Here is a 24,952-nt window from a genome sequence, read left to right on the forward strand (position 1 = left end):
ATTCGACACGTGTCACAAAGCCACATCCCCTTCTCCAAAATCCTTTCCTATTTTGTTTTGCGAAACCCAGTCCCCAAGTAACACCATTCTCCTCCTCTTCCTCTTCCTCTACCTCTTCTTCTTCCTCCGGTGTTCTATTAATCCCTAAACCCCTTCTCTTCCATGGAATTTCTCTTCATCTGAACTTTCACTCACCAATTCTTTCGATCAAACCAAATAGATCGATTCTCCATGGCTTCCACTTCTTCCACTCATCAATGCTCCATCTCCTTCGATTCCGACGACTTCTCCCCTGAAGAACACTTCGTCGCTCAAATCCTCCAACAATTACCTCTTCTCATTCAACAATCCCACTTCTCTCTTGGCCTATCACCTTCCTGGCCTATCCGACGCAAGAGATCCGCCGTCGATTCCCCGCCGGACACGTCCTCCCTCATCACTCAACCGCCGCTTCCACCACCACCTTGTCTACCGTCGTCCGAGAGAGAAAAGGAGTCTAGTCCAACTACTCCGCTTTCACTCCACTCCTTGCCCTTGTCAAGGAGTGAATCTGATGAGAATACTACTATTGCTAAGGTCTCCAAGAAGAAAGCCCCTGTCGATAAGGTCTCTCATTAATTATAATGCCTCTTCATTCTTCTTCTTTAATTTTTCCCCAAATTTAAGTTTATTGAATTTCTTTTAAACCCTAATTTTAGGGATTTTGTGTTCTCGGGGTTCTGATTCTGTGTTTTTTGGATCTTGAAATCAGAAATCTCAGTATTTGGAAACCATAGAGAAATTAACCCACCAGAAACAAGCTCTGGAAGGGGTGAGTTCTTCTTCTTTTGTCATTTAGTAGCAATTTTTTTTGTTTACTTTTGATGCCCTCATAAGCATTATTTCCTTCTTCCTACAGTTTATTTTCTTAATTTTTTTTTCACTTAAACATAACAACAGGACATTGAAGCTATGAAGCGACATTTTATCAATCTGAAAACTATAAATTCGGAGTTGAAAGCCAAAAAGCAAGAGGTTTGTTCCTATTTTAATCTTATTTGAATTATTTTCCCTTTTTTGTGGGCTCTGTTGAATATGTATATCTCTTTTCTCGAACAGATTCTGGGTGGTTTCAGTAATCTATCAGTAAATCCAAAATTTGGGACCTCAACTTCGGTCGCCATGGAAATAGCTAAGTTAACAGTGAAATCCTCAGACTCAAATGTGGAGAATAATCACGATGAATGTGAACCGTCGATGAAGAATCAGACGGTTCCAGTGGCAGAACAGAGCAACAGTATTCAGAATTACCAAATTCCAATTGGGGGAATTCCTTTGTATGATCCTTCATTGGGCCCAATGGGGATTCCTGATTTGAACCTCTCTTTGGAAGATATTCTTCATAAGAATTACACAAAATATTTGGCTGCTAAAGCAAGACAAAACAGAATTCAGATCTGGAAAAACAAGAACAACAACAACAACAACAATGGAGCTCCCAAATTGCAATCCTAATTCCACTATTTTCCTCCTTTTTTTTTCTTTTTAATCTTAGGATTCAATTCATCATTCACCAATCCCTGTTTTGATTCATGAATTGGGGTAGTTTTTAATTTTATTTTTTCAATTGGGTTACTCAAATTGTAAAGGTACAGAATCTCAGAGTAAGAGTAAGAGCTGACCCTGCTCCCAAATATTTCTCTTAATATATATCTTGTGTTTTTTTTTTTCCTCTTTTCGTATATTCTTTAATTAAAGTATAAATAATAAAAGCTACTTCTTTTTCTTTTTTGGTGATTTTGAATGTATTAGTTTGTTGCCAGAAAAGAACAATATTAAATAAATAAATAAAATTCCATTATTCAAATTTTGGCTTCTGACTAATTATGTTAATTCTAGCTATTCAGCTATTGAATTGGTGCTGTAAAATTGAACAATTTTTAGTTTTTAAATTAGGATTATCTATGATTGATGACTTTTCTTTTATCTTATTATATGGTGGGTTTATTTAGGGATGGCAATAATTTTGTTCCAGCCAGGGGAGTTTTTTTACCTAATATAATTAGTGTTTAGCATCTAATTAATGATGGTTTAATTTGTTCAGTCAATTAAAAAAGTAATTGGTATTTATTCGGTTGCATGACATTTCGATTCTAGGTTTAATATTTATAGTTTATATTTGAAGAATTTTGTTGACGTGTTTTTTAAATGAATTTGAAGAATTATTAATGTCAGTAAAGGTCTATTCAACTTTTAAAAAAATGCACCAAAATTATTTAGGACAAATTTTAGAACTTACAAAATAGTCTATTTTAGATTATAAACTTATAGCTAAATGATGACATTAATGTCTAGTTGTTTTCTTTTAAGGAAATGTGTAATTTAGATGAATTTATGTTAGAAGGACAATTGAACCCTTCTCTTTCTTTTTTTTTTTTTTTTTTTAATTTTACATTTTTAACATCTTTTTATTAAAAATATAAACGAAATAATGTATGAAATTGAAATTATTTACAACTTTTCTACCATCATATAATTTCTTTTTAAAATTTTGTAAACAGTTCAATTTTTTATTACAATATTTAATTTTAATTTATCAGTGTATTTCTAAAATTCTCATGATTGTATTTATTGATCGAATTTAAAATACTCCAATAGATATTTTAATTTCTTATTTTATATATAAAAGGTTAATGGGATGTTAAATATTTTAAAATGAAAACAAAATTATGAGCATGTTTGGCGGACTCCCAAACAAAATAACCATAATTTCCTTAAGAAAACATATTTTTATTGCCTTAAGAATCTTTGACCGGTGAGTGAAAATATAGCCATTATTGAATATCTTCTCACAGTATTATCCTCCCTTCGTTCAATTACAAAACAAACTTCTTTTATTATTTAATATATGATGAGGGTATTTTAAATAATAATTCAAAATAAATTCCTCTCAGAGTTTTCTTTTTTTAGATTATAAATAATTATATACATATATTATAATTATTTTTTATAAATAAAATGTAATTCAAAGTTTAAAAAAGATGGAAGAAAATCTTTCACTTTATTGCGAGTCTAATTATAAATTTAAAATAAGGGAAATTAAGAAACATTTAGAAAAAAAAAACAGATAACATCCATCTTTTTTCTCTATCTTATGAATATGATAAAATTGACAACTATAAGACACTAATTATAGAGATATTAAAAAACTATTCGATGGTAATTATATAGTTATTGACTTTTAAATTGTTTGTTTTGCAATTTAAAAAACATAGTAGTGACATGAGTTATATTATCATAATCTTTTTTTTTTTATTTTTGCAAGAATTCCGGTTTAGCATTTTACAATGATTTCATTTGTTTTGGTTTGATTTGAAAATGTATGATTATTTTTTTCAAATTCTCAATTATGGTTCTTTATTTTATTTTATTTGTAAGAAATACTTTATTTTTCTATTTAAATTTTATAAAAATACAAAATTACAAAAGGGGAGCTTGATTTAATTCTTGAAAATATATAATAAATAACAAATTTAATGTGTTTATAAGTTTAGTTTTAAGAAACATACATTAATTAATATTTTTTTTAAAAAAAACAAATTCTATTACAAAACTCAAGTAAGTCATTTTCAACTCATGTGGAACACTCTAAAAATTTCAACACTTGATCAACACCTATCAAACGAAGGTTAGTGATACAGACTATAAAGTAGGTTCATCATTTATTAGGCATGAATCAAACTTTTTTTTTAAAGTATGCTAAGACATTAACAGCATTTTAATAACTATATAATTAATTTGATTATTGGCATATAGTTAATCGAAAAAAGAAAAAAGCGAATATACCGTATCAATCAATAAAATTACCATATTCACTGCCCTAACATTCATCATATTTGATTGAAATGGAAACTCTATCTTGAAGATTTTCGGCCACCAAAGTAAAATGAACTTTTATTTTTTAAAAAAAAGGGTACAAATTTTAACTGTATTTTATTTTATCAGGACAACAATTTTCTGAAAGGGAAAAAAGTGGCTATATATTTGAAAAATAAACTTTCATATTCTTATGTTATTATGAATTCAGTCCAAGGACGTTTAAGTGTGTTAAATTACTTTATAAACTTTGTTGTAGATGGTCTCAAGAGGTAGATCCCATGACCGCTTAGTGAAACAACGATTAGAAAGTGCGTCTAGAGAGCCCACAACACTATGTTGAGAAGTCTGAGTGATTTTACGACATGTAGAGAAATTTTTTATCAAGTCGTCCGCAAGCAACTCAAAGGAAGTTGGGACCCTTTGAATAAATGTGGCCGAGTAATTGTACTGACACCTATATTAAATATAACTAGTGTATAAACAAAGATAATAATACATCATAAAACGTTTGAATTAAACACTAAACAATCCCATGACATTTTGTTTGTTATATTGGGTAAATATTTTCAAACATGGTTTATAATAAAATTTTAATTTTAAATACAAAGATAAACTTCCTTTCAAAAATAAAAGCGGGAAATTGTAGATTTTTTAGGAGTGATTATGGTAATTTTGACTATTGATTTGGTGCTCAGTAATATTTTTTTTACTATTCTTTTGTTTGGCAATTCATATATACACACTAATACACAAATGGAATATATATATTCAGACAAAAAATTGGACGTCAATATGATCGGTATATCTTCTTTTAGATTTAACCAAATAATTACGTATTATTATTCTTTCTCTGTTTTTTCAATTTTTAGAAAATCGATTTATATTATTATTACATAAATCGGGTTTAAATTTGATTTGGTCATTGGGGGACGTATAGTATATGCCTCCAAGTCTTCGACAAGTTGAAGGTCTTCCGAAAACTTAAAATTTATAAAATTACACGTTTAATAAAATATGAAACTTTTACACATCCATATATTGAATTATATTTGGTTAATTGTAACTTTTCAGATACATGAAAAAAAGATGGATCTTAATTATAATTATAAAATTTGAAATTTGTCGGAATCTTAATTATAATTATAAAATTTAAAATTTGTCGTGTAATGATAAATGGTCATTGAACACAAAAAAGAAAAGAAAATTGAATTTGGTGATTAAAAAATATTTTTAATATAAGGGTATTTTCTTTCGGAGCTAACAGCTCATAAGTTCCAATCCTCTCTATAGTCTTAAACGAGTTTTAGTGCACTTTAAAATACTTGTATCTTGCACATAAATTAAAATATTTTTTTTAGAAAAAGGGAGAAGAATTTACGAGGTTAAAAATGATGAGATCAAACATTTCAGCACTATCCATTGAAATTCTCAATAAAAATATAGACTGCACATTGACATTATTTTATTTAATAGAAAGAAAAGAAGATAGACCAACTACTAATAATACCCAACAAATAAGATGGAAGAAATAGAAAGAAAAAAGAGAACAAGCAAGAAATCCAATGAAATAAACACAAGGAATTCAACTTGAGAAACCAAAATGGAAGATGAAATAACAATCAAATCACGCAGGCATTATCAAACCCAAGAAGAATAATATTTCACGAAAGCAGTAAAAAGAGGCAGAGATATAGTAAAAACCAATTATTACTGGTCGGCATACTCATCTTGATCATGATCCTCAAAATCAGCATCATCATCAACTGTAGCATCTTGGTATTGTTGATACTCAGCCACCAAATCATTCATATTACTCTCTGCCTCCGTAAACTCCATTTCATCCATTCCTTCCCCTGTGTACCAATGCAGAAAAGCTTTGCGCCTAAACATCGCCGTGAACTGCTCACTCACTCTTCTAAACATCTCTTGAATCGAGGTCGAGTTTCCCACGAATGTTGATGCCATCTTCAGCCCCTTTGGAGGTATGTCACAAACGCTTGATTTCACGTTGTTCGGGATCCATTCAACGAAGTAGGATGAGTTTTTGTTTTGTACATTGATCATCTGTTCGTCTACTTCTTTCGTGCTCATTCTTCCTCTGAACATGGCCGAGGCAGTTAGATAACGGCCGTGGCGTGGGTCGGCGGCGCACATCATATTCTTGGCGTCCCACATTTGTTGTGTTAGTTCTGGGACGGTGAGGGAGATGTACTGCTGGGAGCCGCGGGAGGTTAGAGGTGCGAATCCAACCATGAAGAAATGAAGACGAGGAAATGGGATTAGATTCACAGCCAATTTTCTCAAGTCTGAGTTTAGTTGACCTGGGAATCTTAAGCAACATGTTACTCCGCTCATGGTTGCAGAGATCAAATGGTTCAAGTCACCAACTGTACATGCCAACAATACATAGCGAGTTAAAATGTCGTGCTTCCCAATAAAATCCTCACAAGTGGAAAGTTATTTGAACTCTTTCGACTCTAAAAGCACTTTTTTCAAATTTTCACGAAACAGAATAATTCTGAAGAGTTAAAAACCGCTTTTGGCATTCTCAAATTCACTAGAAAGATAATTTCACTCATTCGAAATCAACTTTGAAAGTGAAAATGTGATTTTAAATGTAAAACTATACATTGCATTAAATCAAAATTTTGTCTAGAGTGATATTAAATATGACAAAGTGATATAACTCAAGCCTGAACTAAAAACAGGTATGTTAAGAGTAAATAGTGATTCTATTAAAGCGGTTATTTTAAAAGAAATATTTAACTTAAGAAACACTATTCAATCCAAAGATAAATTAGCAAAAAATAATGAGACGAGAGAGAGAAAAGGGTTTACAGCTAGGAGTGCTGAGCTTTAAGGTCCTGAAGCAAATGTCATAAAGAGCTTCATTATCAAGAACCATGCATTCATCTGCATTCTCAACCAATTGGTGAACTGAAAGAGTGGCATTATATGGTTCCACAACCGTGTCTGAGACCTTAGGAGAAGGGAAAACCGAGAATGTGAGCATCATCCTATCTGGATATTCCTCTCTAATCTTTGATATCAACAGGGTTCCCATCCCAGAACCAGTGCCTCCTCCAAGGGAGTGACAAACCTGAAAACCTGCCCCACAAATAAGAGACAACAAAGTTGACCAATTTAAAAAGTTTAGAAAAAGTTTGCTGTCCTTCAATAGTCAATAGATTATTTTAAAACAGAGAGAAATGGAAAAGGAAATACTGTGCTTAGTCAATCATTCACAGAACAACACTTGTAAAACAGAAGGCAGGACATAATGGGTTAACAATTAAATTATAGGATATTCCCAAAATTGGCATACATTCATCCAGATCACGAAATCATGAGTGTAATTTATACAGTATTATAGTAGATCCTGATCTACAAAAGCCATCTTCGAATTTTACTGCAATTAACTCTAATTAGAATTTACTTTTGAGTTGCCACTATTGGTGAACGCCTCTAGTCATTTTGGTAAGAAAAGGTAGTGTCGGTACGGTAGCTAGAGAATACGACAATAATCTAGTTGTACAATCTCAATCATGCAGGTGAGAAAAATATAAAATAAGATTTTTTGGCCATAAAAGTTGGATTCCTTTTATTTTAAGTTGAAATATGTGGAATAAAATATATCCAATGGATTGAATGCATGAGACAAATGTGGGATCCACTCACCACTCAGCATTGTCCCCTCCACAAATCACACATCTCAAAATTCAGTAGAAAAGGTAAAAATCAAAACTGTAAAGAACAGCAATTCAAGAAAAGTTTGATTATTAACAAAAGCAATTATGTGTATTAATGTTAAAAAGCCAGTTGTAAATCGCAATACCAAACCTAGTAAAGGATCTCTCTCACTCAATTATATATATATATATATATATATATATATATATATAAACTAATTAATTTATTTATTTACGGGTATGGACATAAATTGACACTCTGTCTCACCAATTACAGTGCAGAGGCAGGAAATGGCGAGAAGATTTAGCAGTTAGGAGATCGGGATCAGGATTCTGCTGACAAACACTATACATAGTTCGCTAAACTTTAATTTTCAATTATATGAAAGAAGAAAAGCAGATCATCGTGGATTTCAAGGTAGAGCTAATAAACATGTCAGAGTTTTAAATCACACACAATGGCCTTGTGATCTAGCCAAGAGCAGATTTAGTGGGGAACGGTTATGGATCTAATAAAGCTTAAACCAACCATCACTTTCCCCTCATATTTACTGACAATAGTTAACAATGAGATTTCTCGAACTTATCCTCTGCCATGACTTAAAGTGGAGATATTTTGGTGTTCATACAATTCCGATGATATTTCATTTCTTATTCTTTAACCGTAAGCACGATTTTTAACTCCGATACAATTTTTATAAGATTTATGAAAAGTTTAAGATGCGTTGGATTAACCAGAGAATAATGCAATGAGAGATGCTGAGGAAATTTGAAGCATTATTTTCGACGCCTAAAATAGGATTCGTGAACAATTCATTGAAAATGAACAGATTCTTGCAATTCAAGAAAGCAGTAGAAGCATACTGTGAGAATAATTTCAACCCAAATAAACGAATTAAATCAATACATAAAGCAGTATAATCGTGATGTAAAAAATAAAGCATAGTAGTGAGAATGTATATAAAATCGAAGAATAGAGGGTAGATAGAACGTGATAATACCTTGCAAGCAATCACAATTCTCAGCCTCCTTACGAACAACGTCAAGAACGGAATCAATCAACTCAGCTCCTTCAGTATAATGACCTTTCGCCCAATTATTTCCGGCACCGGACTGACCAAAAACGAAATTATCAGGGCGAAAGATCTGACCATAGGGACCGGATCTGATACTATCCATGGTACCAGGTTCAAGATCCATGAGAACAGCCCTGGGAACGTATCTACCGCCAGAAGCCTCATTGTAATAAACATTGATCCTCTCCAATTGAAGATCGGAAGAAGGATCGCCGTTGTATTTACCGGTGGCGTCGATACCGTGCTCATCGCAAATGACTTCCCAGAACTTGGATCCGATTTGGTTGCCGCATTGGCCACCTTGAACGTGAAGAATTTCTCTCATGGTGTCTTGTAGTAAGGAAATGAAAAGAAAAGAGAAAGGCTTCTTGTTGTTGTGGTTGTTCTGTGTATTGATGAAAATGGATCGACGCGAAGAAGATGAAGGGCGAGAGTGGGGATTATAAGACAGAGAAACTCCGAATTTTGAGGGCTAATATGGTAATAACGAATGGCGGGATACTTTCAATGGACGTGGACCCCATTTTTTCTTTAACTCACCGTCTGATCTTCTTTTTACGGTCGTGATTTCCCTCTTTCCCCAATCTTTTTGGGAGGGAAAACAAACTTTGTTTTTGTAATTTTAATTAATTTTAATCATTTTTCATGAAGTGGTAAAATTATCCGTCAAATATAAAAAATAAATAAATGATTAGGATAAATTTTAAAATGGTAAAATAAATTAAAATATTTATCGCTATAACAAAATTTTTGATTACGAGACTTTTATCAACGTGAGTGATAGAAGCATATAAATGTCTCTATTATTTGTAGAATCTGAAATTTTTTTATATATATTATTTTTATGATTTTTCTAAATAATTTTAAATGACAATCCTTCATTAAAAAATTTATAAATATTTAAGAAATATCAATACGAGACTGATATAAACTATTATTTATGTAACATGTATAAATACATATATTGTCAAGTTCTATCACAAATAAAACTAGTTTTTATATATATATATAAAAAAATATTGTTTATTATACCATTTTTTAAAACAATACATTTTAATATACTTAGAAAGCATACATTATTTATTAATTTCAATAACTTTTTTTCATCTTTTATCTTTCTTTTTTTTTCTTTTACTGGCTATCAATATTTTCATTGATATAATAGACAGTAAGGATGTCTAATTTTTAGATTATTGAAAAACTTTATTTTAACAATTATATCTTTTGATGTATACAATTAACATCTACATTCTAATTATAAACATTTTTATTTTATTTACTATTTAAACATAACAAACAAAAGATCAAACCCAATTGAACCAAAAAAACTTCCACTCCATGGTCTACAAAGATTATTTATAGTCTTCTTTGAACAATGGGTGATTTGTTTGTTGATATTTAAAATTAAATGCAACCATATTGGGTGTAAAAGCCAAACATTGATTTGATTATTAAAGTTTTTTTTTTTGTTCTATATAGACTTGATGTGCAAACCCAATAACCAATTTCAACTGAATTACTTTAATTTATAAAATCTATTATAATCGTCATTATCCAAATTACAGTATCCATAAAAAAAAATTATACACAATTCATCGACATGAGTTCAATTCGACTAACATCTATATGGTTTTGACGATAATAAATCATAGATTCAAATATTTAAAAATTCCAATTATGAAAACTACTCGAATTTAACAATAAATAGGAGAAGGATATAATTAAACAATAAAAAACTTTATGTTTATTTAATCAAAGTAATAATCTCATAATTTATTTATTAGTTTTTAATTACTTTTAATAAAGCGAACGATGATTAGAACATTAATTAACATTTAAGACATTAATTTGCAAGAATCTATCAAAATTGTATAAATTCACTTGTTTTGATTTATTTAATCAATTACATTTTATTTTAATCAAGTGTATAATGCTGAAATAAGAGATCAAACTTTTATTATAATAGATGATAGCACTTCCTCTGTGTTTTATTGAAACAGTTAAAGACACAAATGCATAATACTTAAATATCATTAAACTTCATTTCTTAAAAATTTATAAACTAATCAATTTTTTTTTAAATGAAATAAAAACCATGTTTATTTAAGGATATAGAAGAAACAAAGAAATAAAATGATTTAAATGAAGACCGTGGAAGCACCATGATTGGATCTGACTGGGGCCAGCGAGAGGTGTGTGACAGCGAGACTGTGCAGCTACTATTTACAAAATAATAATTGGTAAAAATATGCACACATTTTAAATTACTTAGAACAAAAAACATAGGGTCCTTTTTTTTCCTTTATTGAATTATAAAAATGCAAAAAAGTATAGGGACGATTAAAATTAAAAATACCGAACAACCAATTAAAAGAATTTTGATAGGTTTTAATTTAGATTAGAATGTAAGTATTTTTAATTTGTCGAAAAAGGAAAAATCGGATTTTAAAAAGAAAGGAATCAATTTAATAACAAATAGTTACAATAATTTAGATAAAAAAAATATTATTTTCTAAAAATAGACATATAATTTAAGATTTTAGATCTGAGGTACATGTTTTTTTAATATATCTTGAAATTTAGACGTAAATTAAATATTATTTTATGAGTATTTTTTAATAATAAAAAATGCAAAATATTTTAACAGAAATTCACCATAAATAAATATTTTGTCCAATTTATAATTTTTACCATTATTAAACTAAAAAACAATTGTAACTATACAAAATACTAAAATTTTAAAAGTAATAAATATCATCGACTAAACTATCTTGAAATTTTTAATGTAACAATTTAATTTCAAACAATGAAGAAAAAAAGAAGTGTAGACTCATCACATCTCCTATTTGAGTAAAATTTAAATGTATGTTTGGAGATTTTTCGTACATTTTTAAGTCGAGTAAATTAGTGTATGTTTATATTCACGTTCATGTTTATAAGTGTAAAGAAAAATCTATAAATATTTAGAAAGTCAATACAAATACATCATAACAGTGGCAAATTCATAAATTTTACATAAGGATCATCAGACACTATATAATAAACACACTAAAAATATTTAAAAAATATATTCACGTTTCACTAGTGCTTTAATTACATTTGTGACTATAAAGAAAGACGAACGATTTTCACATGATTTTTTTAATGTAAATAGGTGAATTTAAAATTTACATACACAAAAGAAAAAAAAAAAAGAATAATACATTTTTAATAAAGTATTGGTGGAGGAGTGGAAGTTTGGATAACCGAATTTATTGTTTTTTAAAATGAGGTGGAAGAAATAAGAGGGTTATATGTGAGTTTTGTTCCCTCTTTTCAAAAATTGTTGAAATTTAGAAAGAATTTTGATATTTGTTTTAGTAAATCATTAAAATTTAGGAAGAAATTTGATGTTTAGGAACAGAAAATTATTGATACTTGAGAAAAAAAGTTGATTGATGTTTTGAATAAAATATATTTTGTAATAATTTACGAAGAAATTTAAGAAAAAAATATTGAGATTTGAACTCACAAACCAATGGATTATGCATGGCACAACCACAACATCAGAAGCAAAACTTAGGGTAATATAAAACTAAACTTAATATATATTGTAATTTAACACTTCAAAATTAATATTAAAATAAAAAAACTGACAATGTAAAATGGCACATATCCCCCGATCCCTTAATAAATTTGTCGTACGATCCTAATACATCAATTTGGTGGATCTTAGCTTAAAAAAAATGTAATGATATGTTACTATTTCCTTTTTCTTATTTTTCGCTGGAAGAAATAAGACTAGTTTTCTTTTATATTAAAAGACCTATGTTTTTATATTATAAAAAAATGAATTGTCATGAATAACAAAGAAAATAAAACATTTGGCAAACTATAAATGCGCTATAGAAAATTTAATGAGTTTGGTACAAAGTGGTTTTATTTTTTATTTTTTATTTTTGGCTGTTTTTTAATATTTAAAGAAAAGAAAAACACATATTTGTATAGAGCACCGATGGTAGTTTAACTCTAGTTAAGAATCAGGAAGCCATTCGCCCATCCTAGTTGGGTCCATCACCTCACTTCACTTTGCAACCACTTTTTGGAATTATCCCATCTTTTTCTAATTTTTTTTGTTTATGATTTCCCTCATAGATTCCAAGTGGTATTTTTTAAAACGTAAAATTGAAACATGGAGATGGAAATAAATAATTAAATAAAACAAAATATCTTTGAAATTGAAATTGAAGTATCTTATAACCACGATGGAGTGTTATTTTTTAATACGATATAAGTTTTATAACAAATACATAAATAGTTTATCACAGTATATCGTGTTCTATTACAAAAACTTGTGATTTGTTTTTATATTTGAAACTAATTTTAACCGTTCTATCGTTTTAAAAATTTATTTTATCTTTTGTATGTTTTATATATGTTTTTACTGCATAATTAACTGAAAGTATCTACAAGAGTATCATAAATATATTAAAAGAATAAGAAAATACTTGTTGGTTAATGATCAGAGAGTTAAAGAAATGACCGGATCTACATCTACTGAAAATATATTTATTTGTTAAAACAAACAACATAGAGTAAAAAAAATTGAAGCATCGATTAACCATAAAAACGAGAGGTAACAAAAATGGGATCATCCATTAACCTTGAATTTGGAAGAGAAAATCAAATACCAAAATTCATTACAAAGATAAAAGTAGTCATTATCAAACTGGAATGGCACACAAGAGAAGAAGAGGAGAGTGAAAAATATTGAACAAAAACCAACCCAAAGCGCATATTTCAATTAAACCAGACTGAACCGGCTGGTTATCTCAAGAATAATTTTTTCTGATCTTATGGTTCAGTTGACGGTGGTCTTTAAAACAAACTAAACCGACCGAACCAAAACTAAAATATAAAAATACCCAATTATAATGGCCTAAAAAAACCCACAGCTGAAGCCCAACAGCCCAAAATTTTTTTAGGGTTTTCTAAACATATATTCACCCTTCCCAAACAAATCCAAATGTTCTTCTCTCTTATTTTTTTTCTTTCAAGAAATGATATATTTGTGCCAAGCTTAAATTTATCAAAATTATTTTGTCACGGGTTATAGATGTGATAACAACATTAATATTGTGCTTACATCACCGTGATTAATATCAGATTTAAATTAATCATAAATTCATTTGAAAACCTAAAATAAAAGTCAAAAAATAAAAAATGTCAACCTTTAAATTACAGTATTACCCACGAATCTGGGCAGGATATACGCTCTTCCTTCGGGAAAAGAGGAGACCGAACAAATTAATTATATATAATCACACGTGTCAATGTCACGTGGATGAAATCTCCGCCGTCCGATGCGATTAGTAGACTTTACTATGTTCGGTAATGGCGATAATGCCCTCGAACGTTGTAATACCATACGAATGCAATTTTAATTAAATAATTATGAGAACAAAAAAGTCTAACTATTGTGTAAATATTATATATATATATATTTGGAAAATGAAAATAAAAAGTCAAATAGTGAAATTTGTTTGAGCATGTTGCACGCATATTATAATTTTTTATCTTAGTAAGTAATTGACACTTGCAATTTATTTTAAGGAAAATTTGAAAGGTTGTTTTCTAGAATGGTTGGATTTTTTTTTTAACAAAAATATATTTAAATATGTATTTATGGAAGTTTTTTCCTTCGAGTGAAAATATTTAAGTATGCTTATCTATTAGTGATAGTTTAAATATACTTTGACTGATTATGTTATATTTATAAATTTGTTTAAAATGTTATTATATACTTTAAATAATGAAGTGGAAGATAACAATTAATGGAGTCATAAATTAGATAAATGTTATTAATTAAATAATAATTTTATTTCATAATAAAAATAATTGAGTACATATAATTTAATTAAAGCATTAATAATTAATTATAAAATATTACATTAAATTTATATAGTCAAGAAAAAATAATATATATAGTTAAAATTATAGTGAGCATAAATAAAATATTTATATTTAACAATAATAATTAATGGATGTTGATTTATTAATTAACCATACTTAATTTATTCTCAATGTACAAAAATATTTCACTAGTTTAAAATGTATTAAAAAACGTATTTTATGTTTCAAATATTAGTCTATCACTTATAACTATCGAAGATTTATTACTTATATATTTTATTATATTGATAAAAAGTTTAAAATGTTAGTATATATTTAATTATTATTTATAAAATTTTCATATAGTTATCCTAAATACATACCAACAATAGCTAAATTTATAATTCAACAGCAACAAAAGAGTAACATGGATCCCACATGGTGCCACGTTGGCAACATGTCAAGTGGTCTTCCACAATATCTCTTTTAAGAATATTAAGAGAAATGTAATATTATTGTAATTATACAATATTAATTTTAAAAATAGCTAAACTCGTTCTTTTTCATCTTTAAAATTATTATTAAATTACTTTTGTGGTCATTTAAAATCGATATTAATGGCAAAGAAAGTACTAAATTAAATATTAATTGATTTTGTTTGGAGTAGAAAAAGGGTGCATTTCTAACATTTTCAAATAAGATAAAGTGGTTTATAATGTTTTTTTATTTTAAAAAAATAAAAGTAAAAAGAGATGAGATTTCAATTACATGTTCTCTTAGTGCTTAACACACACAAAATTAATTTGAGATAAAATTCAATTTTAACGTACTTTTTTCCTACGACTTATATAGCCACTTTTTAATGTTACTAAAATAAAATATCACATAACAAAACTTGGTTTAAATATCCATAGCTAATTTATCAAATCGGTTTTCTTTTTCTGATTATTAATGAAATATTAACGATAATGATGTCTAGTAAACTTTAATTAAAAATCCAGAGGATGATAATTAAATAAGCGTAGAAACTTAATTAAAAAAAAAAAAAACAAATCATAAGGACTAAAAATATAATTATGTAACTGATATACATTGACTTGATAAACCGTGTATAATCTTTTACATAGACTTGCACATCTTGTAATTAATTTGTTCCATTTAATTTATTTTATTGTAATTAAACCAAAAGAGGAAAAAACAAAAAAGTAAACGCAAAATTGCAATATTTTATATTGGACAGAAGCTTATAATAAGATCGATGATCATAATGTTTTGTGTATTTTCGTTGACTTACTTGTTTAGAAATCATATAATAAAAATGAAAACCCACGTATAGGGTATTTCCAAGGGAGCTACATTTTTGCACGTCATTCTTTATTTCTCTCTCTCTATCTCCTCTTTCTTGTTATCAAAACGAGCTCAACATTATCCTAATTAATAACTAATTATTTATTCAAATATAATATCTCTTATAAACCAAAATCAAATCATTGTTATTGATGACGGCAATGTAAATGTAAATTTAAATCAAATCGACCTTACCAAAGTTTTGGGGTATCCTTATAATAAATGCAAAAGTTTAGCTATTAAAATGATATTTGATAATTAGAGTGTTAATCTCAAAATGAAACTGGGTTGGCCAAATTGAATGGTAAAAATACAAATGATTTAAGTTTTTTTTTTTTCGTTTTGTTGAGTTATGTAATTATAATAAACTTGAAATAACAACTTTGATAAAATATTTATAACATGTAGAAATTTTTAAATTTTTTATCAATATGCTTTTACTAACGACAGTATAGAAGTCGGTAAGGGATAGAATCTAAAATTTTGTTATTACTAGTAATTATTTTAATTTATTTTGTTATTTTTAAAAATATTTTTTTAATTAAAAAATAAAAAAGATTCATTTTGTTTAGCTATATAAATTAAGGGAAGATTTAAAATTTTTAACCTCTAAAGACAAAAATAAAATACAACTTATTTTTTTAAAAAAATATGAAAAATAAATAAATAAATAAAATGAGTAATTATAATAAATAAATGAAATGAGAATTAGACTATATAAATGGCAGTTGTCTAAATAACTACTCTCTTTTTTTTTACAATCCACGGCCGCGGAGGGAGCCGAGTAACTCGCCTCCTTTCTTCGTCCCTCCTCCTTTCTTCTTCTTTCTTGTTCTTCATTTTCTTCTTCAACTTCAACACTTTAATCTGTAAATGGAAGACGTTTCATTTCCATTCTAACTTATCATTATCACTTTGAATGAACTTTCTCCTGCCCGTAATCATCACCGGCAGAAGCATCATCAGCAGTACTGGTTTTGGTTTATCTGAAGTTTCTTTTACAAGAACGTTTCTCAACTTCTTCTCAATATTTCCTCTCACTTACCGGCTTCGATTGCGATTTTCTTTTCCAAATACGGTATATGCTTCTTGTTTTTCTTTGTCCGGAAGCATTTTCTTGTGCTTGTTATTGAGTCTTCCGCTGGTTACTGGCGTTAATTACTTGCTATCTATTGTTGTTCGATTGGATTGTTGAGAAAAGTGAAGAGTAAATGAATTGATCATTCTGTGTATGATTGATATTTCGTGAATCTTAGTTCGATTATTGAGAAATTTAGGCGTTGAAATTATACGACTGTGTTTTTGTGTGTTATTTGTTGTTTATTTGTTGCTTGTGGCATTAATGCAGTGGAGATTAAATCAATGATGATGTTTGTATAGGGACTTTGGAGAGTAGTAGGAGTTTGAGATGGGGAACACAATGGGAGGGGTTTGTTCTAATGGAATAGTTAAGGATGATTTTGTATCTGAGAAGATAATTCAAGCATCTGAGGATCGGAAAGGGAATTCGTATTTGAATTCTGAGGCTAGGGATCCGAATGAAATGCCAGAGAAGTCTCGTTCTGATGTGATACTATTGCCTTCACCTCCGTCTAAGACTGGAAGCAATAAGGTAGGTTTATTCCATTTGCATTACCAATTAGATTTGATTAAAACCAATTTGTGAATATGGAGATCAAATTTGTTAGTCAATCATGATGAAAATAAAGAGAAAGAGGTTGCAATTTCTGAATTGAATTTTACGTTAATGCTGTCAAGAGTTGACCCGTCAAAAAGGTTTGTTGTGGACTATGGAGGACAGAGATCCTTTGGATTTCCTGGTGATCAACGTGGTTAAATTTTCAAACTACTAGAATGATGAATATATTTGAATCCTTTATAAGTCAATACAGATATCTGGAAGTATAGAAGTTAGAACATTGAAACGATATATTTCATAAGTTGTGACAAACGAATTCAGGATATATTGATTGGCAGTTTAGTCTCCGAGGATTACGCCCAATAGACTTTGTTATACTTAAGTGAACTTCAATATCTGTCTATATCGGTCTGTCTTATTATATAGGTTGCACCAATGAACGCACAAGCAGGGGCTCGCGGGAGGGCAGTTGATTTATGGAAAACAATTGGGATCAGTGTGTCAAATTTCCATATCAACAGTGGGGTTTCTACAGGCATGGCGCCTAGTGGTAGGGAGATTTCTATATTGGCTTTTGAAGTAGCAAACACAATAAGCAAAGTAGCAAATTTGTCAAAATCTCTCTCAGAAGAAAATATTCAGCTCCTTAAAAACGAACTATTACAATCAGAAGCGATAAAACAATTGATCTCAGCAAGTTTAGAGGAATTGCTTAGCATTGCAGCTGCTGACAAAAGGTGTTGTAGTCATGCAATGTTGTCATGCACTTTTAGGTTATCAAAAACCAACATTGTAGTCTTAAATCTTTATTCCTGCAGGCAGGAATTTGGCGTCATCTTACGGGAGATAATACGATTTGGAAATCGGTGCAAGGATTCACAGTGGCATAATCTGGATCAATACTTTTCAAGGTAGTCGATATCGTCAACTTTTTCCTCAATTGTCAGTTGATACGAAAACAGTGTTGAATAATTATGATATTCCAGACTAGATTCGAATGATTCAAGTCAAAAACAAGCTCGAGAGGCCAGAGCAGCCTTACAGGAACTAACCGTTTTAGCTCAGAATACTTCTGTAAGTTCAGTTTTCCACTCAGTTCCTTCAAGATAATCATATTTGTGCTGTTAATTGCTTGAAAGAGCATCTCCAAAATTCCAGTAACTGACTGCAGCTCTGACTCATTTTTTGACTCTTGTAGGAATTATACCACGAATTACAAGCATTGGAAAGACTTGAGCAAGATTATAGACGGAGAGTTGAGGAAGTGGAGTTCTTGAACCAAGCAGGAATAGGTTGGTGGCATATATAAATGTCTAGCCTTAAAAATTTTTGGTATTAAGTTGTTGCACAAGAAGACCATCCAAGTGTTGTTTAATGTTATCGTTTTAATCCAAATATAGGAGAAACTCTCTCAATCTTCCAAGGAGAACTAAACGTACAAAGAAAACTTGTAAGGAGTTTCCAAAGCAAGTGTCTTTGGTCCAGAAATCTAGATGAGGTATTTACTTCTGAACAACTTCATATTTTGTTGTGATTCAAAGAACAATCTTCAATTAGCGGAGACTGTTAACTAAATAACCAATTTGAAATTTTACTTATTTTTTGTCCACAGATTGTGGAAAAGCTCGTTATCGTTGTAACATGGATAAATCAAACAATAATCAAAGAATTTGGAGTTGACAATACAGGTGCCTACAATTGACGAGTCATACACATTGGGGTATATGCAATGAAATACAAATCCATATGCCCCAATATGTCCTAGCATTTCTGTTTTCGATTCTATAGGCTTGCAGCAGCATTTAACCACTTATCTTGAACTTTTTTCTTTACAAACCTACCATTGCAGATAAAACATTGCTTATCAAGGACAGAAGTAATGGCCAGAAACTGGGTGCCGTTGGTCTTGCTTTGCATTATGCGAACATAATCAGCCAGATAAATCTCATTGTAAGCTTTCCCCCCTCATTTCTTCAATTTTCTCAAACCTACTCCCAAATTTGATGTTTGTTGATTAAAAGTGCTATTTTTTTATAGGCGTGCCGTCCAACTTCCATTCCTTCAAACATGAGGGATGCATTATACCGGGCATTGCCTACAAGCATTAAAATAGCTCTGCGTTCTCGATTGCGGGCTGTGGATGCAAGAGAGGAGGTATTACCTTGTTTCATTCACTTCGTACTGTTAGATTGATGCAGCTTTGTAATTCCTACTCACTCATTAACAAGTCATGAACAAAAATGGTGTTTCTGCAGCCAACTTATTATGACGTCAAAACTGAAATGGATAAGATCCTTGAATGGCTTGTTCCGATTGCTGCAAACACGAGCAAGTAGGAGAACTTTTCTCTTATCCACTAAAAACAACTTTTTGTAACGACAAATAAGTACTCTTCACCAGTTATTTTTCAAAATTTTCATGCGATCTAATTTTTCTGATTTTTCCCCTAAAAGTGTCTAATTCTGCTCTGGAATCGTTTTAAAATTCTAAAATCTCAATCACGGTCAACTATACAATCAAACACCATCAAATTTGAAAATGGCTTTATTACATAAAGTCATCTCAAACCTCTTCTTTCTCTCAATCCATTTCTTTGCTTTCCATTGCACGTTCCTAATTTCACCACGATCAATGCAGAGCGCATCAATCTTGTGGCAGAATTGGAGAATGGGCAACCCAAAGGTTCGTTTCATGATTCTTCTTTCCTAGAAAGAGAACAAGAGAACAAAGTTCCAACATGGAGCAACGAATTAAAATGATTTTTCCATTGTTTTTTTGTGTAGTAAGGAACACAGCAAAGGCAGAGCTACACAAAACAACAATGCAAACCGCCTTCAAACGCTCTACTATGCAGACAAAGTAAAAACAGAGTTACAAATTCTTGAATTAGTCACATTGCTTCACCATCTCATCCATTTAGCAAAACACCAACAACGACGCTCCTCATCTCTCCGTTGCCGATCACCAACTCCCAAGGACATGGCAAATACTTCTCGTCGTATCCAATTCAAGAGCCAAATTATCAGAACCACCAAGGATGGATTTCCGACCGACAATATACCATCGCCCGGCCAAACTCCGATCAGAAAAAAGGTGCTCGGTAACAAAAAAGGAATGGAATCTTACAAAAATGAGAATAAAGGAATTTGGACGTTAAGTAAAGCAGTTTCGGTTTCAACCTTGAGGTCTCTTGGTAGAGTCTAGATTTTGAGTTGAAGAAGGATGAAGCTTTGGAATTGGTTTAATGTGGATAATAACAATTTTGAGTACCTCACACGTTTATACCAAAAATAAGTACAGGGAATTTTTTAAAGATTTTTTGACCGTGTCTTCTAGTTGAATTCCTTTGTTTATATTACTCTTTTGGGTGAGGTTTTGTTCCGAATTCCCCACTTGTTTTGTATATTAATTGCACCCCTCCAGAATAATGGTCAATGTTCTTAGTTACATGTGCTAGACGATTTGCATAAAATTGAAGTTTTTTTTAAAATGAATAAAAATATTTTTCTCTATAGAAAGAGAGAATAAATGATCGCACAAGATTTTGAAGTAATAACTTGAAAACGAATAATTGGCTTTGGAGGTTATCTGTTTTCAAAAATGGTTAAGATGAACAAGCTTGGCTTTACTTAAAATCCAAAAGACAAAAGGATATTCAAAACAGAAAAGAAAAAAAACAGTATTATACATATTTTTTTAAAAAATCATTAAATGTTAGAAGTAAAAAAAAAAAATTAGTATATTAAAAGAAAAGGAAACAAAATAAGTTGTGCTGGTCCTTCAGTAGGGATCAGATTGGAAGAGATGGGAGTGCCCAATTGTCGTAACCAGGCGTTGGGGCGGACACCCAACTCGCATTATATTAGCGAGAGCCAACCACTCATCATATCCCGTTACTGCCTGAAGGATCATACTTTTCCACCTCCCCGCTTACTCCATTTTATACTAATTTCTGATCCCCCAATCACGTGAACTCTCCGATGTGGGACTTTCCGAGTTCCTGTGTTCCCAACTGGACTTCCAAATCCATTATTTAATACTTGGCCCAACCGAAACTTTTTTTCTTTTTACTTTTTTACTTTTTGCACTATCATTTTAACTTAACCTAATTGTTGGTTCTTATACTTTTGGATCCTGTCATAACAGAATTGAGCTTCACTATAACTAACGTTCAAATTAATGACGAAATTTCAAATTGGCATATCTCCCAACTCGAAAAATATGATGGAATTAGTATCACATGACATCATCATTGATGATTTGAGTTTGACTTAGCCAAATTGTGTTATATAAACTTTTAGCCCGAAGTTAAATAAGTCCAAAATAAAGCTCATTTAACAACAATTGGGCCTGAAAAACCTGGGTCAAAATGGGTTGATCCTCAAAACAAGTACCTCTAAAGCCCAATGGATTAGGCTCATTGTCAATTAAGCCCAAAATCACACAAAGAGTTCTATAAATCAGAAGACTCTAATATTTTGAAGATAAAACACCATCTGAAAACAAAAAACTTCAAAATTAGACAACTTTTCAAACCTACAAACTCCGAACAACCAAAGCATATTCGTTAAAACAAGTCAAACATGCGTATAAGAGATCAAAACACACTTATTAGCATAAATCCATTTCAATTTCACAAACTATATTTTTCAAAAAGTTTAAGTGGACAAACATTTTTGTTCTTCAAATAAATGAAATTGCTTCTAACATAACAATGATAAACAACCCCGCTACTTTTTCCTTTTATTTAATTTTTATATGATCATCGTGAAACACAGTAGATCATAATGAAAGAAAAAAAAAAGTTGTGCACATTTTGCAAAATAGTTATGGAAATGAGAACAAAGGTGGGTGATCAGTCATGAGTGGGATGACGTGAGGTTGACTTAATGGAAGTGTATAATCCAATCCATGAACATATAATTAGTGTTCCTCTTAATCATTATTCCACTTTGGGCTTTGTTGCATCTCTTAATTGGGCAATTATGGATACAAAGGATAATGTTTTATTTGTTACTAAACACCAATGTTTCAAATTATTTATTGCACTTTTTTCCCTTTTTCAAAATTATTTCCTTATATCAAATTTTATCAATTCTATGTGTACGACTAATGATATAATTTATATAAATCATACTAATACTCATCTAAGTATTGATATTGTATTTGAAGTCTTTATAGATTGAACGTATCGAAAGATTGTAAATGTATAAATAATGACAATAATTTTTTTATACGGGCACGATATAGTAACTTTGAGGCAAGTGAAAAAAAGGGAAAAGATTTACACCAAAAATATAAAACTATGGTTAACTTTCTTTTTAAATGATTTACGATTGGCCAAAATTTAAACTTTTGTAAATGTGTTAGAAAATGAAATGAAAATACTAGTACGCAAACGAAAACGAAAAGTTATATGTTTTAGAAAGTATTAGTATATAATTATAATATCATGAAACTTTATAAAAAAGTTACGCTTTTCTCTTTATATAATATACTTTGGATTACATGTGACAAAATTAATATGTTTATACGATTTTTTATAGCTTGTACGCGTGATTATCACAAAGTGTTGTTGTCGATTCGATAAAACTTTATTAAAAGGTGTGTGAAAACTATATTTTTAACTATTTGATATTATTCAAAATTGATTTTTATTTATAGTGTTTTTGACTGAAATTTAAGTTTATATTTAGTAAAAAAAAAAAGCTCATATAATAAATTATAAATTTTTATAGTTATCTTAATTAGTTATTAAATAAGGATTAGACTGTTTTTCTTGATAATATTTAGTATTCATGTATTTAACTTATACAAATAATGTTATATTTAAAATTTCAAACACATTATCATTTCACATAAATAAAAGCGAAAAGAGTCCTAAGCTACAATCAACTGTAAACTATTTTGTATCTAAAAAAATCGTAAATCAATTTATCATGAAAAAAGGTGAACTAATAACTAAATGGTCTCCACTAAAGTTTGATAAAAACGTACACTACTTCGTAAATAATTTAATCCGATTATTAGTGTTTCCTACGAGATATTATTTAAATGAAAAATTAGACTAAAGATTAAATATATGTATATGTTTTTTTCTATATAAAATCATTTTTATGTAAATTCTTCCCATAATATTTGTTTAATTAATAAAAGTGGTGAGAGTGAGTGAGTGGTAAGTTGGAGTTGGAAAACAAGCAAAGGGAACTAATGAAATCTTATGAAGGAAATGAGAAATATCCCAAAATTTTGTGTTCCTTTTTCACGTTGGATCCATCCTCTCTCTCTTTTCTCGATTTCCAATAAAGAATAGGTGAAGTTTCCAAGAATAATTCATTATAAATTTATCATCTTTTCTTTCATCGGTCCAAAATATTTACATAAATATAATAAAAATCTACAATTACGTTTGGAAAACAGTCTTTAAACTTTTGTAAACAATAAATAAGTTAAATTTTCTATATTTTAAAATATATCAAAATATCTCATCATTTATATTAACATTATTTTATTTATTACTTATCGCGTCTCAATATTTTGTTTTATTAAACTTAAATGTAAGCCATTATACATAAAATTTTAAATAAATTTTTTGAAAAATATAAAAAATTGATAAATTATTTTAAAATTCATTTTTCTACCCAATATGAATATTTGATCAAATGTTGGGTTTTCTTTTGACAAATTTGAAAGATAAAAACAATATAATGAAATAAAAAACAAAATAATTAAAAAATGGTGATAGAGGCTTTAAAGGGAGGACTTCCTTCAATGAAGGCTTTCTCTATCTTTCGGCCACGTCAACGTAAATTCTGGAACGTTGCATATGAATTATCAATTCGTCATATTATTCTTTTCTTATTTATAGAAATTACATTATCTCTAAAAAAATATATGCATATAAATAAAAATAACCTTTAAACTTCAATATTTGTTTTAAAAGTACATATTTTCTACTTATTAGTAATCAATTTTTCTTCTTTTGTTGAAATATAACTCTCTTATAATATAAATATGACAGTATCTGTAGTTGTGACTTAATATACAATCAAATTTTGAAATGTTTTTATAAAAAACCAATAGTGATATAAAAATGAATAGTGGAAAATTAATGCCTTTTATTTATTTATAGTTTATGGGAATTTAAATTTTATATTATTGTTTGGATGGTTTGTGCAAATCAATAAAATTGTGAAGTCGGTTTTGTGAGTTGAGTGGTTTCTATGTGAATGTGTGACCTACAAATATCTGCCCTAATAATTTCCAATATTCATTATTCTATTTGTATTTCCTAATGATATTTATATATGCTCACAAAATATCATAATTATTACCAACAACTTTTTTCTTTTTATATATTATTCTTTTTTTATGATATAAAATCTAACGAAATAATAATATATATATATTTATATTTATGTTGTAATTTGACATTTCAAAACTAATATTAAAATATAAAAATCGAGAATGTG

At 29.4% G+C, this 24,952-nt stretch overlaps 3 protein-coding genes and 1 non-coding gene across 8 annotated transcripts; 2 read left to right on the forward strand and 2 right to left on the reverse strand.

Moving 5' to 3' along the window:
• Positions 1-12: 12 nt before the first annotated feature.
• On the forward strand, positions 13-1,711 carry LOC105434651 (myocardin-related transcription factor A). The gene is made up of 4 exons (XM_011651362.2): positions 13-606; positions 752-811; positions 940-1,014; positions 1,099-1,711. The coding sequence occupies exons 1-4, from the start codon at positions 232-234 to the stop codon at positions 1,492-1,494; spliced, it is 906 nt and encodes a 301-aa protein (XP_011649664.1). The 5' UTR covers positions 13-231; the 3' UTR covers positions 1,495-1,711.
• A 3,539-nt stretch (positions 1,712-5,250) lies between these two features.
• On the reverse strand, positions 5,251-9,053 carry LOC101204817 (tubulin beta chain). Its single transcript, XM_004152601.3, has 3 exons — positions 8,549-9,053; positions 6,697-6,966; positions 5,251-6,245 (listed from the first exon to the last, which is right to left on the reverse strand). The coding sequence occupies exons 1-3, from the start codon at positions 8,946-8,948 to the stop codon at positions 5,566-5,568; spliced, it is 1,350 nt and encodes a 449-aa protein (XP_004152649.1). The 5' UTR covers positions 8,949-9,053; the 3' UTR covers positions 5,251-5,565.
• A 7,559-nt stretch (positions 9,054-16,612) lies between these two features.
• Positions 16,613-20,952, forward strand: LOC101204577. 5 transcript variants are annotated; one of them, XM_031880478.1, is made up of 13 exons: positions 16,613-16,919; positions 17,190-17,453; positions 17,907-18,217; positions 18,299-18,391; positions 18,467-18,554; positions 18,679-18,772; positions 18,881-18,978; positions 19,093-19,168; positions 19,330-19,430; positions 19,518-19,634; positions 19,736-19,812; positions 20,118-20,162; positions 20,264-20,952. In XM_031880478.1, exons 2-13 carry the CDS (start codon positions 17,250-17,252, stop codon positions 20,682-20,684), a joined length of 1,725 nt encoding a protein of 574 aa, XP_031736338.1. In that variant the 5' UTR covers positions 16,613-16,919; positions 17,190-17,249; the 3' UTR covers positions 20,685-20,952. The 5 variants fall into 5 exon arrangements, with proteins under 5 accessions (XP_031736338.1, XP_011649665.1, XP_004152648.2 ...); XM_011651363.2 differs by having other exon boundaries at positions 17,222-17,453; XM_004152600.3 differs by having other exon boundaries at positions 17,222-17,453; positions 20,268-20,952.
• A 314-nt stretch (positions 20,953-21,266) lies between these two features.
• LOC116402309 lies at positions 21,267-21,372 on the reverse strand. The gene has a single exon (XR_004214821.1). It is a non-coding gene; the product is annotated as a small nucleolar RNA Z279/snoR105/snoR108 (small nucleolar RNA).
• Positions 21,373-24,952: the final 3,580 nt, after the last annotated feature.

Source organism: Cucumis sativus, chromosome 2 (assembly GCF_000004075.3).
Source record: "Cucumis sativus cultivar 9930 chromosome 2, Cucumber_9930_V3, whole genome shotgun sequence".
In the NCBI taxonomy this organism is placed as follows: Eukaryota; Viridiplantae; Streptophyta; class Magnoliopsida; order Cucurbitales; family Cucurbitaceae; genus Cucumis; species Cucumis sativus.